General features: G+C 39.0%; 1 protein-coding gene across 5 annotated transcripts in view; it reads right to left on the bottom strand.

Annotated features, from left to right (window-relative positions):
* Positions 1-6,331: 6,331 nt before the first annotated feature.
* The window catches only part of LOC121869022 (protein OSCP1-like), a 16,353-nt gene continuing 7,172 nt past the window's right edge, over positions 6,332-15,512 (bottom strand). For 4 of the 5 annotated variants that reach the window (XM_042370093.1, XM_042370095.1, XM_042370097.1 and 1 more), the window contains exons 2-9: positions 14,245-14,367; positions 13,637-13,791; positions 11,600-11,764; positions 8,563-8,722; positions 7,915-8,068; positions 7,579-7,695; positions 6,866-7,003; positions 6,332-6,697 (exon numbers count right to left, since the gene is read on the bottom strand). In XM_042370093.1, the coding sequence (XP_042226027.1) occupies positions 6,529-6,697; positions 6,866-7,003; positions 7,579-7,695; positions 7,915-8,068; positions 8,563-8,722; positions 11,600-11,764; positions 13,637-13,791; positions 14,245-14,367 (1,181 nt within the window). In that variant the 3' untranslated portion in view covers positions 6,332-6,528. The remainder of the gene's footprint in view (positions 6,698-6,865; positions 7,004-7,578; positions 7,696-7,914; positions 8,069-8,562; positions 8,723-11,599; positions 11,765-13,636; positions 13,792-14,244; positions 14,368-15,512) is intronic. The other variant, XM_042370094.1, reaches the window with a different exon arrangement.

Here is a 15,512-nt window from a genome sequence, read left to right on the forward strand (position 1 = left end):
GGCCTGTACACTGCTCCTGCATTTCTGCTTATGGGAAGGGTGCTGTCAGTGTGAGATACAGCTGAGGGGGAAGGGTTGTACCAGCACAGGGGTGCTTAGTGATGCAATTTGTGTCGAAAGACCATGAGAGGGTTACCTGCATCTCACCTCACTGGGAATGTTCCTTCAAGAATTAGTTTGTGGATACTGGCATACAGTACTTGACTGATCTACTGTACTTGCTCAATGTGCCAGTTGTTTCTCTGCTTATACTGTATTTGATTGTTCTAACTAAATTATTTGTTAACCCTTTAATAATGATTATTATGGCAACTGTGCTTTGTGGTGTACAGTACTGTATTGCTATTCTTGTACTATGTATGGTAAAAAATTCTGCTGTCTTTATTTATAATTTCCCATTTTATTTTGTGGGTTGTGCACAGCCTCTGGCCGGCCAGCCATACAGTACTGGTAACATGTAGGATGGCAGCCTGGGACTACCACATTGTATGGTTATATTTATACTGTACACCAAGTAATGCTGTGAGGTCACACTTTCTAGGGGCTACTAGTCAACAACAATTCATCAACCACACACACACACACACACTCAGCGGGGTCTTGGGGCTCCAGAACCCCCTTTTCATCGGAAAATTCATATACTTTTTCTTTAGTGCAGTACTGTATTGTACTCAGGCATTTTTAAATGGTAAAAAGTATTTACAATTGAACTCAGAATATCTCATAATATTAAGTGTACAGGGCTTCAAAATGGCCTCAAAATGCCCTTGACATTGATTAAAATTAAAAAATATCTCTAGTGGGGCTTACAGCGCCCCCCAAACCCTCCCGCTGTGTGTGCTCACTGTGCTCTACCACCCACAACTTCTTGGACCTCCTTTTGATATTCCTGGATCCACCCCTGCACATACACGGGTAAAGTTAGTTATTACAGTACTCGCTTGTGTATTCAGTACAGTACAGTATAACACAGTACAGTATAATACAGTACAGTATAATACAGTACAGTATAGTACAGTACAGTATAACACAGTACAGTATAGTACAGTACAGTATAATACAGTACAGTATAGTACAGTACAGTATAATACAGTACAGTATAGTACAGTGCAGTGGAGTGGAAGATGAATGAGGTCGAGTGGAGTGGAAGATGAATGAGGTCGAGTGGAGTGGAAGATGAATGAGGTCGAGTGGAGTGGAAGATGAATGAGGTCGAGTGGAGTGGAAGATGAATGAGGTCAAGTGAAGTGGAAGATGAATGAGGTCGAGTGGAGTGGAAGATGAATGAGGTTGAGTGGAGTGGAAGATGAATGAGGTCGAGCGGAGTGGAAGATGAATGGGAGTCACTGTGGCCAGGCAGTCACATAATACAGTAGACCCTTGTCATTCGCGGGTTTGTGATTCGTGATTTCGATGATTCGCAGTAAGCAGATGTCAGCTACGGTGGCTAGCTTGCGAGCCTTTTTCCGCAGTGCAATGAGTCACCCCACTCGCCCACATTGTCTCCTCTCCCTTTGTTCACGCTCAGCCATTGCCTGTGGCACAGCATCTCGTGTTGAACTCTCAAAACTTTAGTGTTTCTGTGTGAAATGGCCCCTAAAAGACTGCCTAGTGTCAGTGCTAGTGATGCTAGTGGAGTGAAATGTAAAAGGCAGAAGTCAGTGAAGACCCTGACAAAGAAAGTTGAATTATTAGATAAGTTAGAAGAGGGGGATGAGTGCTGCCACGGCTGGTTGGTTGTTTGGTACAGTAGTGCATTAAATTAGTATAACTTAATATGTATTTGCGGTTTCGCCTATTTGCGCCATTCCTTGGAACCTAATCCCCGTGAATAACAAGGGTTTACTGTACTGAACATTATACAGGAGTCATGTATCGGGGGATCCCCGCCAATACAAACTGGGTTAAACTATAAATTTACAGTATTTTATTTACCTGATGACTTAATTTTACTTTCATTTACTGTATTTTGTCATTCTATTTTTTCTTTTGTCTTAAATTAAGTGATTTTAGATGTATATAAGGACTTAGGCTATTGATTTGTAAGTACAGTATGCACATAGCATGTGTTCCAACTTATGTACAAATCTGACTCAAGAACGTCCTCGGGAACGGAACTCGTTGGTAACCCGGGGAGCCACTGTAACACTGTACATGAGTTACTGTGGCCAGACAGTTATGTAATACTGAACACAATCAGTTATAAAAGTACTGTAACAAGTTTTACCACAATTACTTGGAAGAAATTAATATCCATACATTTCTTGTCCTGCCATAATAAATATAAGTTGAAAAGACCACATTGAAATAAGATAAATGTTTGGACTTGAAGCTCATGCACAATACAGTGATGATGAGTGAAAAGGTAAATAGGACAAGTGTATGTGCTTATATTAATATATATTTCATTATACTATACAGTATATTTAACTAACGTCTTGTTGATATGAGAAATGGAATGTGTAGCACTACATAGAAAAATATGTAATGCTTCAGTAGCACAACAGACAAATAACAAGTGCTGAATCCTCTTGTTAAAAAATCCTGCAAGTGTTACAATAGATTAAGCTTTCATTATGTTGTCATTACTGTACTGCTCTATCTGTGTAGTGTGGTGGACAGTTATCAATTCTTTGCAGTTGAAATCAGTGTGTTCCATTGTAACAAGTAAATCTTCAAATATAACACTGTACTACAGCATTTTTCAGCCCAAATGGACAATATTTCAGTTGGTGGTGATGTACGAAGGCCAATAAATGATATTTGAATCAACAGTTGTACAACATGAACTGACAAATATAGCAACAAATGACATAAAAGACATATACGTTGAGCCAATGTGTTGAATGAATGCTTCAACTCAAAGTACTGTATATGTCTCCTACGTTGTATACTGTACAGTACTGTATTTGTCAGTTTATGTTTTATAACTCAATTAAAATATTAGTTATTGGCCTTAGCACATCACCACTAACTGAAAAAATCGCCATTTGGGCCAACAAATGCTGTAGTAAATATGTACTTACAAAGCAATGTAGAGCCTATCAGCATCTGTTTCTTACACACATACTCCATACACATACCTCAGCTGTTGGCAAATAAACTAAAACCATTTTTCCACGAAGTGATACAAAATAATGTTCAGAAATTTTCTTGAGCAACAGTGTCTCTTCTTAACATCTATTAGTGAAACCTTTGGTCCACATTATCACATACAGTACAATACATAGGAATTATTTAATACTACGTACTACAGTACAGTGGTCATGTCAGGTCAGTGTCCAGACAAAGCAAAGGAGAGGAAGTAATACACATGCTTAGCAATATTTTCAGTGATGCAGTAATATTATCCAGTTCTATTGTAGTTCACTTAATTCACTGACACTAACAAGTTTACATGTATATTTGACTAAGTGTTATAGTTATTATTTCCTGTGTAAGAGTACACCTTTGTCTCGGGCAACAGGTGCTCCTCAACTCAAGAACAAGCCTCAGGAAAGTAACTTGTTCATAAGCAGATCGCCTGTACTGTAGTTGTAGCTTTTCTTAAATTATCATTGACCAATCTAATGGACTTTTATTGTCAAGCAGCCACATAGCATCTGAAGCCTGAAATGATCAAACTCAATTTTTTTTTTTAAGAAATCAATTACAGTATGTGGCTGTTAATACCAAAGCTGACCAATTATGTGGCTGTTAATACCAGAGCTGACCAATTATGTGGCTGTTAATACCAGAGCTGACCAATTATGTGGCTGTTAATGCCAGAGCTGACCAATTATGTGGCTGTTAATACCAGAGCTGACCTGTTCTAACTTCTTTGTCTAAAGTTCCTTCTGTGAGGACAACAGCTCCTTATTTTATGAGACAAACAGTCTTACATTTCTTTTTGTTTGAGACAAACAATCTCACAAATATTATTATGAGACCTTCAGTTCACCTTGTTGTATGGAGAAAGTCAGTTACTATATATGATTAAGGTAATGAAACAGTTTATATTATCATAAAATAACCAGATATACAGTCCACTGAGTTTTAAATAACTTATCACAGTGTTTATTATGAGAAGCTACTACTGTAGTAATAACTACTGTACAGGTAGTTCTGCTATAACACGATAGTTGTGTTCTTGTAAAACATCGTGTTATAGAAATTCGTGTAATAGAAATAACAGGGTTTATGGAGATAATAGGGTTAGGTGCAGAGTACTCCAAGTCGAAAAAAAAATTCGTAGTTAGCCTAACACAAAGGATAGCACAGTCTAAATAAATGTTACATTCATATCTAATAATGAAATCATACAGTAAATGTTACACTTTACCTTAAAAAAATATGAATATAACTTGATGGGGGAGAAGGGTGATGTTGAGGAGTCATGAAACATCAAGCTTTTCTTCAAGTGTTATAGCCTTTCTTTTACGATCACCAGAGTGCTTCCCAGAGATATTCTTCTTTTCCATGGTCACAAGATTGGAGAAACAGTAATCACACTTCACTGAGGACACTTCAAAACTTCACACTGGAGTCAACAGAGCGCGGGTCTAAAACGTTATGTATTTTGTTTTTCTCTTATTTAAAATTTTACATTTTACATATACTGTACAGGTATACTGTATACATAAATATTACATAAATTATTTCTGCAATTCTTCACAAACAAAACACATAAATCAATTGAACAAGTGATGTTAAACGTGAACTGTAAACATTGAGCCAAGCCACAACACTGTACAGTACACTTTAACACTTTAAATGCTACGTATTTAGTTTTTCTTTTATTTAAATTTTTACAATTTACATATATATATATATATATATATATATATATATATATATATATATATATATGTAAATTGTAATTTACATATTCATATTATGGTAGAGCGCCCACAAACGTTTGAGTCCCCCAGTAGAGGTGTCGACCTCCACCACTCCAGGGTGTCTTAGTCCTCCGTTTTCTTTTTGTGTACTCGCTCAGGGACTCAAGTATTTCTGTATATGACACAGGATGATAAGGGAATTTGAATTTATTTGTTTATTTATTTATATATAATATACTGTAATATATTATATATACTGCAAGTATTTTCTTTAATTTATATACGTGTTTCTCGACAAAGGGAGGCTACATTTATGGTGATCGTTAAGGACCAAACTCCCAATCCATGACGTGACTTCTGTTCATTATTTATATCCTAAATTTACCACTGTAGGTAGTTTCAAGAATTAATGCAGTCATTTACTGAATATTCTTTGCAAAAGAATAAATTTTAAATGAATTATTTATAAGAGATAAGTATTATGATCAGTAAATATACAGATATGCATTACTGACCACCTCGGAACACTAGGACGGTTTAAAATAGCCACAGACGGTCACAGTCAAGATCACTTTCCCTTTCTTGTCACTGGCAAATGGGGGAGGGGGGGATGATAATAGCAGCTGTGTTTATTACAGTATGTTAGACTGGTTTATAATACATTTTTATTATTTTAATATACCGGTAATCTTCATTTTAATCCAGCTTCCCAAACGTAAATTTCAGTATAAAATAATTAGTGGTACTGTAGGACCTTGTGAGTGGTTTACTGTATACATAAATATTACATAAATTATTTCTGCAATTGTTCACAAACAAAACACATAAATCAATTGAACATGTGATGTCGAACGTGAACTTGTAGGGGTATCGAGATATTAATGTTGTCTAGCACTCAGGATGGAATGAAACTCTAATGTGGTTTTCTTGTATAATATATAAGTTATATGATAGACAGTCTGGTGCTGGAGATGCCGTGTGGTGGGGAGCTGCTCAGTAGAAGACGTTCGGTGAGTAGCGTGTTGAAGGAGGTAGATGTGCAGGAGCTTCGTTAGAGAAGATGTTGCCTGTTGCTGGCCTCCAGGTTGAATGAATGCTGAACGGCTAGGAGCTTGCTGGGAGGAGGTGTTGCGTGTTCAGGAAGATGGGCCAGAATGAGAGTTGGTTGGTGAGGAAGCTCAGAGAAGGACAGCTGGTGGGTCGCCATGCTCCCGCCAGGCAGGCGAGGAGAAGCGAAGGCCGCCAGGCAGCGGCAGAGGAGGAGGTGTTGCTTGTTCAAGAAGAATGGTCAGAATGAATCTCAATGGAGAGACAGAGCTTATATACCCAGCAGCAGCTGCTATGAGTCATGTTGGGAAAACCCAGAAAGTCGCCGGTGACTGGTTCCGTTGCTAAGATACGGTAACATCTGGTTGGTTGCTAGGGAAGGCGGCACATTGGAATGCGATACGCAGTTTGTAGGGGAGACGTCCACTACAAACTGAAGCCACAACAACCGTTCGAGTGGAATCGCGTTAGAGCAAACGAGTTCGCGTTTTACAAATATCGTTCCTCAATTCATAAATCGCGTTCGAGCAAATTCGCGTTGTCAAAACACGCGTTATAGCAGAACTCACTGTACTCATATTATTCTAAAATAAGGAATTGCCATTCCCCATGACAAATCATCTTGCCTGCTATCAACCCATACCTACAGCTACTATAGTGGTTACACACTATCCATCAAGTCCAAGAGGTCTTGACCTTTGTCAGACATGGAGTCATCATCCTGTAGGGTCAGCTCCCCCAAGATCTTGCCCAGCTCTGGTCGACCGTCCCGCTCCCCGCCCTCTATTGTGATGATGTCACTCACCAGGATCTCATTGTCATTGACACAGCTTCATTGTAGGAAAGAGAAGACACTGTCTTGTTATGTGTCTAGGTCAAAAACATTCATATTATTACATTATAATACATGTACAGTATCTGTATTTCCAGAATGATAATAATACAGTTACTGAAAACAACAATTGAAACAAAACAGTCACATATTTACTCTCACGCACCTGTTGTTCTCATCTGTCAGGAAGAGATTTAATCTGAATTCCTTTTTTGTAGTGGATGCTGAGCCAATAAGCTGAGCCAGAAGGTTTAATTCATCTCTGGCTCTTCCATTTACTGGGCAGCTGAGGCTTCCATCATCACTGACCAGGGGGAGAAGTTCAACAATTGGGGACTAATATTGTATACTGTACTCAGTGTCTTTACCTAACTTTGTGTATAAGTGTGTGTATGTAATGTATGTGTGTGCATAGTGTGTGTGTATGTAATGTATGTGTGTACATAGTGTGTGTATGTAATGTATGTGTGTGCATAGTGTGTGTGTATGTAATGTATGTGTGTACATAGTGTGTGTATGTAATGTATGTGTGTGCATAGTGTGTGTGTATGTAATGTATGTGTGTACATAGTGTGTGTATGTAATGTATGTGTGTGCATAGTGTGTGTATGTAATGTATGTGTGTGTATAGTGTGTGTATGTAGTGTATGTGTGTGTATAGTGTGTGTGTGTATGTAATGTATGTGTGTGTACTGTATAGCATGTGTTGAGTATATACATTATATAATGTATATGTGTATGTGCATGTACACACATTGTGTAGTATGTATATATTTGTGTATGCATGTGTGGATTTGAGTGTGCACCAACACATCTTTTGTATCATCTTGTACCTCAACTTGAACACCAGAATATTGTACTTCATGTACAGTACAGTACCTGCAGGCAGGTGAAGGCAGAGCAGTATGGTGATAGGAGCAAGATAGAGTTGGATCACTGAAGGCAGCGTTGTCATCTACCCTGGTTGGCCGCTCATCGTTGGTTTGGCTCTCATACCTGCCACACCAAATTCAAACTTCAAACATCTGTTATGTATAAATGGTAACTGTGTCATATGGAAAGCATTATAATCATCCATTACTCAGGCTTGAATGCACAAGGGAGCAGTTCATGTTATTTTGTGAAGAAAGTTAATTTTGAATTAATTTAAGACTCAGAACAGTATTGCAGAAGCAGATAATTAAGTACTGTATACTGTAGTACAGTATAACATACATGTTGGTGCCAAGTGATGTGCCCCGAGGGCCAGTAGGAGCCAGAGAGCCGTATGGGAGTGCCGTTGTGTACTGCCCTCCAGAGGGGAACCTCACCACACTCACCACCTCCCCTTTACCCTCAAACACTCTGATAATGCCTGGTACCTCACTCCCTGTAATGTCAACAACAGGGAGTCATGTTATGGTTCACTGTACTCAGTCAAATATCATAAGTCAATGTTTCTTTAATAATACAGTACAGTGTTCCATAAAGTTACCTTGTACTGTACATACTCTCATGTGACAACAATCATCTCATTAAACTCCGTGCAGTAATTGCTGAAAACAACAACAATAAAATTAAATATTGTGATAAAACATTTGTCCTTATATGGTACAGTACCGGTAGTTGATTTACAGGAATACTGTAGTGATGGAGATGCCTGGAGGTGATCCAAGTAGCCTGAGTATGACTTTGATCCTGGTTAACTATGCAAGGAGCTACCCAGAAATAACTTATACAGGTCTAATAGTACAAAGTAGCCTGGAACTATAATGCCTCTGGCCATGACAACATTTGTTACAATGGGGATACTGTAGTGTATAGTATCTCACTGATGACCTATACTGTACAGTACTGTAATTATAAATGTGGTGAAGGACACACCATGGGGAACAGGCCCATGAGTGGGCAGGATGAAGGTGCCGGTGGGTGTCTGCTGCTTCTCCTTCAGGAAGATAGACACTCGGATGCGCAGGTCCTGGACAAACCCCAGCAGCGCCCTCCGTACTTCAGCCAGTTCCCCCACACTCATGCTACAGAAAGTCTGACACAAAATGGTTAGTTTTAATATTCTGTGGTATTTTTCTTTATACAGTATAGTACAGTATATATATATATATATATATATATATATATATATATATATATATATATATATATATATATATATATATATATATATATATATATATATATATATATATATATATATATATATATATATATATATATATATATATATATGTGTGTGTGTGTGTGTGGTTCATATCTATGAATTATTTTTAAGATATTTGATATTTACTGAATGTATCTTGGTGTTGAGAAAGATTTATAAAAAGAAACCAATTCAGTACAATACAGTTAATATTATAATGATATATGAAAGCTGAAATCTTCCCTTTATTTTATCTATATGAAGTTCTAAATAGCTTTACATATGACATGGAATAAAATAAGACTGTAAACAGCTTTCAAACGCAAGTGGGTGGGAGGGGGGATGCCCCGCTAAGATACACTGTACTGCACTACAGTATAATATACCCACTCACCATTGCCTCCAGGAGTCTTACTGGTCAGCACATTAGAATTTGTTTTTGCACAATGTTACAATAGATGTTTGTATTTATGCATTAAACTCAAGGATTTGCAGGGTGTTGGAGGATAGTCTAAGGTGTATTAAATCAATGAATTATTGAGACAGCTGCTATCCCAAGGCAAGCCAACCGGTCTACTATGGCCAAAGTAAATAATGAGGTGTTCTATAGCATAACTATATTAATCCCATTTCTCATTTATATACTGTACTGTATTCTACTGTACTGACCGGCTAAACCTGGAATGTAGCATTGATAACCACACCCAACAAGGTATGGCTTTAGGCTTTTAATATTTTAAGTACATTGTAGAAAATACAAGCAATAATTATACCACTGAGGAAAAGGTGCCTACGTTTGGTTGAGAACTTTACTACCAGCTACAGTTGACCTTGTCCTGGAGGAGAGACTGAACCACTAGTAGACCCACACATGTTTGAACTGAACCATCCACTATTAGACCCACACATGTTTGAACTGAACCATCCACTATTAGACCCACACATGTTTGAACTGAACCATCCACTATTAGACCCACACATGTTTGAACTGAACCATCCACTATTAGACCCACACATGTTTGAACTGAACCATCCACTATTAGACCCACACATGTTTGAACTGAACCATCCACTATTAGACCCACACATGTTTGAACTGAACCATCCACTAGTAGACCCACACATGTTTGAACTGAACCATCCACTATTAGACCCACACATGTTTGAACTGAACCATCCACTATTAGACCCACACATGTTTGAACTGAACCATCCACTATTAGACCCACGCATGTTATTTCTGGCCAATATAAATGCAACAGCAACTGTTTTCAGGTTATAAATCGACTGTTACAGTTTTCGACCATCCAGCCTGTAACTACTGTACGTACTGTCAACAATGGAGAGATAGGTCGTCCAGCCTGTAACTACTGTACGTACTGTCAACAATGGAGAGATAGGTCGTCCAGCCTGTAACTACTGTACTGTCAACAATGGAGAGATAGGTCGTCCAGCCTGTAATTACTGTACTGTCAACAATGGAGAGATAGGTCGTCCAGCCTGTAACTACTGTACTGTCAACAATGTGGTCGTGTAGCACAATGTAGGAAGACAAGTCATCAGGTTTGGCTTTAATGGTGAAGAGCAGAGATTCTGAGCCTTTATGACACTTCCGTGTTACTGGATAATTTTACCTGAAAAAAAGGTTGACGCCTGAATCTCTTGGATTAATCACTCGGCAAACAGGTTAGGTTTCTTTCTCTCTCTCTACTCTTAACTATTTCTCAAGTTTATGTAGAGGAAGCTAGAATATGTGGGCTTGTTGTCTCCCTGCCAGGTGTACAGTGATGATGCTATTCTTGGCTTGATGTTCTCACCAAGTCAATTAACTTCACATTTGGTGGCAACATAGGAACAATTGTGGCTGTTCCACCTTCTAAAACACTTGACATGTGTTATTAATAACCAAGTTTTTATATCAATAAAATTATATTAATTAGCAGTGATACAGTACACTGTTGGCAGCTGCTTTTTGTTATCAACTATAAATTATATTTGCTCAATATTAATAGCCTATTATTTATAATCAAAACTGACTATGAAATCTATATGATAGATATAATTTAGTCTCATGAGAATTAAGCCAAAATTATACATTTAATATAGAAGTACAGTAACTCAAAATACTATCATGGTCCTGAAGTGACCATCATAAACAATGATCACTGTACTGAACTGTATTTAGAGATTCTACAATAATTTTAATATTTGAGGAAGATACATGTGAACATGTGTTCACCTATATTGTACCACTCTTGCTTTGTGCATTTCATTATTTTGAGGAGCTGATCCCCCCCTTTACATGCCCCTGTGTGGAAATGTCCTCTTGGGCCATAAAGTGATCCTGTCACATCCTGATGATACACAACAGTGAGACAGATCATGCCTGCTTGTGTGGTTCTCGGTTCAGAACATTCTACATAAAAAAAATTAATAACTTAAGAATGATTTCCAAGCGTAATGGTGTGAATTGTACAGTATATACTACCTGTTGAAGAAACCCTTATTGTAAATAGAAATAATGCATGTAAACATTACATCACCTTGCAGAGTGCTACCTCACTTACTACCTAATAGGCTGCCAAATACATGGTGCAAAGGAACAATTTAGCAGTAAATTATGTGTGTGCATTTCTAATGTTTTCTATTCCTGTTTTCAATGAATGGAACCCAACCATGAAGTATTAACCCACTCTCAGTCTCCTCCTGTGACACACAACCAACTATTCTATGAGGTCAGACATTGTGAGTGACGAGGTACAGTACCTGTCGAAATAAGTTGAGGGTAGACTCGACCTGTGCTAAGACAGTTGGCACTGTAGCGAAGATCCTGAGAGCATCAAGGTGATTGAGGGTAATAAGCAGAAGGTCACCAGGCTGGGGGCACATCAGCACCTGCTGCTTCACTGCCATCACCATCAGGTCGTACAGCTATATACAGTGAGATTATTTCATTTCACTGAGAGTACATTACATAAAGTACAATACTACAGTAATTAAGAATCCGGTTGTAGGACTCAAGGTTGGGAAGACACTACTTATAGTGTACAGTACAGTAGTGTATCTATAGGTGCAAAAATTAGTGCTGTGTTAAGGTCTCAATTTAAGGGTCACCTTACAGGTTTTGAGTGTTACTGATCATTGGGTGAACACAGTACAGTATTGCACTGTACTGTACTGTACTGTACTGTACTGTACTGTACTGCACTGCACTGTACTGTACACACAAGCATAAAAAATGGTATCATACCAACTGTGAATTTCTGAACTGACCTCTTAATACAATATGGTACAGTAAGTCATGTTTAAGTACAGTTCAATACAGTACTGATGAAGATTATCCACTACTGTACCAATGAACAAAAACACAGCCTATATCTTTATATATCAAGACACTACACTACAGTACTACTACACTACACTACAGTACTACTACACTACAGTACAGTACTACTTCAAATTTTAGATCCACAGAGTGATCAGAAATAATTGTGTATAGAGTACTGTAATGCAACAGTACAGCAGAGTTTTTGTGGCACATATGGGTACACATCAGTACAGTGCAGCAGGAATATCAAAAGAGGGGGTCCAAGAAGTTGTGGATGGGGCAACATGGTGAGCACAGCGAGCCCACCCAGCTTGGGGGTTTTGGGTGGGTGTTGTAAGCACCCCCATAAAAATTTTTGAAATCTGACCAGTATCATGAGCATTTTGAAGCCATGTGTACTTGTTTTTATGGGATATTCTTCATGTCAATAGTAATTAATTTTTACTATACAAAAATGCCTGAGTACAATATTGCATTAAAGAAAAGCATTGGAATTTTCTGATGAAAAGGGGAATCAGGACACCTAGGACCTCCCTCCCTATACAATACAGTACAGCCATAAGGGAGACACTGTGGTACTGGACTGGGCTATACATACTGAAGGTAAAGTGACCCAAAAATTTTACACATTTTCTTAACAGTAATATTCTTGAGCAGGACATCAGGCAACAACTATAAATAAAACCAATTACATATTGTACTTTTAACTTTAACTGATAATAGTCTTCACAATAGTGTAGTGTAGTGTAGTATGGGAGGAATATAACTTATTCGTAAGTAGAGGAGCACCAGTAATACTGCAGTAATAAAATAATACTAATAATACTAATAATAATTGAATAAAAATAATAAGACTTAGTTTAGAGCTTCTTTTTGTGGCAGTGTAAGGCTGTGTTGCTGCCAGACCTTATCCATGCTGGGGGCATTGAGGCACATGATAGAGGCATGAGCCAACTGTACAGCCCTGTAAATGTGTTCAATGCATATTATATCATTATGTCTAAATCAAATGTAAGTCTGTATATTTTCAGCCACCGGCTGCAACTCTATTAATAAACCGTTTATTATTATTATTTTATTATTTTACCTTATCCATGCTGGGGGCATTGAGGCGCATGATGCAGGCATGAGCCAACTTGTCAAATACTGTACCTTATCCATGCTGGGGGCATTGAGGCACATGATGGAGGCATGAGCCAACTTGTCAAATACTGTACCTTATCCATGCTGGGGGCATTGAGGCACAGTGGAGGCATGAGCCAACTTGTCAAATACTGTACCTTATCCATGCTGGGGGCATTGAGGCACATGATGGAGGCATGAGCCAACTTGTCAAATACTGTACCTTATCCATGCTGGGGGCATTGAGGTGCATGATGTAGGCATGAGCCAACTTGTCAAATACTATACCTTATCCATGCTGGGGGCATTGAGGTGCATGATGGAGGCATGAGCCAACTTGTCAAATACTGTACCTTATCCATGCTGGGGGCATTGAGGCGCATGATGGAGGCATGAGCCAACTTGTCAAATACTGTGCGCAAAGACCGACGGTTGTAGAGCTCCTGAGGCTTGAACAATTCCTCCACAAAGCGACGGTTCAGCATGATCCCGATGATGTCATTACGGACTGGTAATGAGTCGAGTTGAATTAGAGCCAGGGAATAAGTGATGGACAGTGTACAGTAATATTAAAGGGAGGGAGGGTGTGGTGGACAGTGTAGTAGGAAGGAGAGACAGAGGGTGTGGTGAGAGGGAGGGAGGTATGGGAGAGATGAAAATATTGTTTCTCTTACGTCAGTCATTACTGTATACTCTGGTAATCACTTGACATTTCTGAGACTCAAGTTAGTAGAGTAGAGTAGACAGCTCTCACTGTTATGTATGCAATAGTCTAAGTGCTGTAGCAGGTAACTTTTGTAATATAAATGGACCACTAAGCAAATGTCTCTTTATTATCAAATTAAAGTTAAAGAAGCCCCAACTAACCAATTACATATTGTACCACTTTCAATGCCTGACCATATAGTCAAAGTAAAGTGAATGCTGGACCTTCTACTTGTAATAAGTGGAGGAAACTAACCCTTGGCAGCTCGCTCCGGTAGGATGTTCTGAGCTCGGAGCCGCTGGTCAATAATGTACATCATTTCCCCACCCAGGTTGAGGAACTGTAGAGGCAGTGCACGCAGAGACATCTTGTTGGCTCCTGTAACACTCGCAAACATTAATACTGTACAGTATTTTATAATAATCCATGGGCAACCACAGCTACAGGGTAGTAATGTATCTCTAAATATCACACCTTGTCTGGCTGGCTGGTACAGTGCAACACACTAAATAACACACCTGGCCTTGTTTTTTTTTTTACGGGAATTAGCCCACCCGGGCACAGGTCAAACGACCCACAACGGAGCCTGGGGGCGAGAGAAAAAAAGAACGGAAAGAAATTGTAAATATATAGAAAAAAAAGTTATACTCTATTAATCTACACCACGAAGATGCCGGAAAACCAGCTTTTTAAAGTGAGACAGATTGTAAGAGCATGGAAACACAGAAGAAGGCAGAGCATTCCACAGTTTGGCTGTGTGAGGAAAGAAGGAGGTACTACAACGGGTTATTCTCGTGTGACCGCCATCCACAGAGAAACGGTGGGCACCGCGGGCAAGACGTGTGTTACGAATCCACGGCCTTGCCGGCGCTACACAGGATGCCAAATCCACCGAACATTGCCCGTTAAAGTACCTGTAAGAGAGAGAGAGTGAAGCAACATTGCGGCGAAGAAAAAGGGAAGAGAGATTGTCGACTAAAGGAGGAGAGTTAATAAGACGAAATGCCTTTGATTCCACCCTATCTAATAGTTGGACAGAAGAAGAGCCACCCCAGATATGAGAGCAGTATTCCAAGTTAGGACGAATGAATCCTTTATATACTTGGAGCAACTGCTCAGGAGTGAAGTAGCTGCGGCATCTGTACAGCATTCCCAACTTTCGGGAGGCAGCTTTAGTTATACTAAGGATGTGTGATTTCCAGGACATATTGGAAGAAATGTTGAGGCCTAACATATTTATTTCAGAATTTGGGAGGATAATAGCGTCCTAAAATGTAATGGGTGGGAGATCGTCTAAATAACACACCTGGCCTCACTAGCTAGTACAGTACAGCACACTAAATAACACACCTGGCTTAGCTGGCTCGTCCAGTATAGTACACTAAATAACACACCTGGCCTCACTAGCTAGTACAGTACAGCACACTAAATAACACACCTGGCCTCACTAGCTAGTACAGTACAGCACACTAAATAACACACCTGGCCTCACTAGCTAGTACAGTGTAGTATACTAAATAACA

The sequence above is a fragment of the Homarus americanus genome, unplaced genomic scaffold (assembly GCF_018991925.1).
Source record: "Homarus americanus isolate GMGI-L3 unplaced genomic scaffold, GMGI_Hamer_2.0 scaffold24694, whole genome shotgun sequence".
Taxonomy (NCBI): Eukaryota; Metazoa; Arthropoda; class Malacostraca; order Decapoda; family Nephropidae; genus Homarus; species Homarus americanus.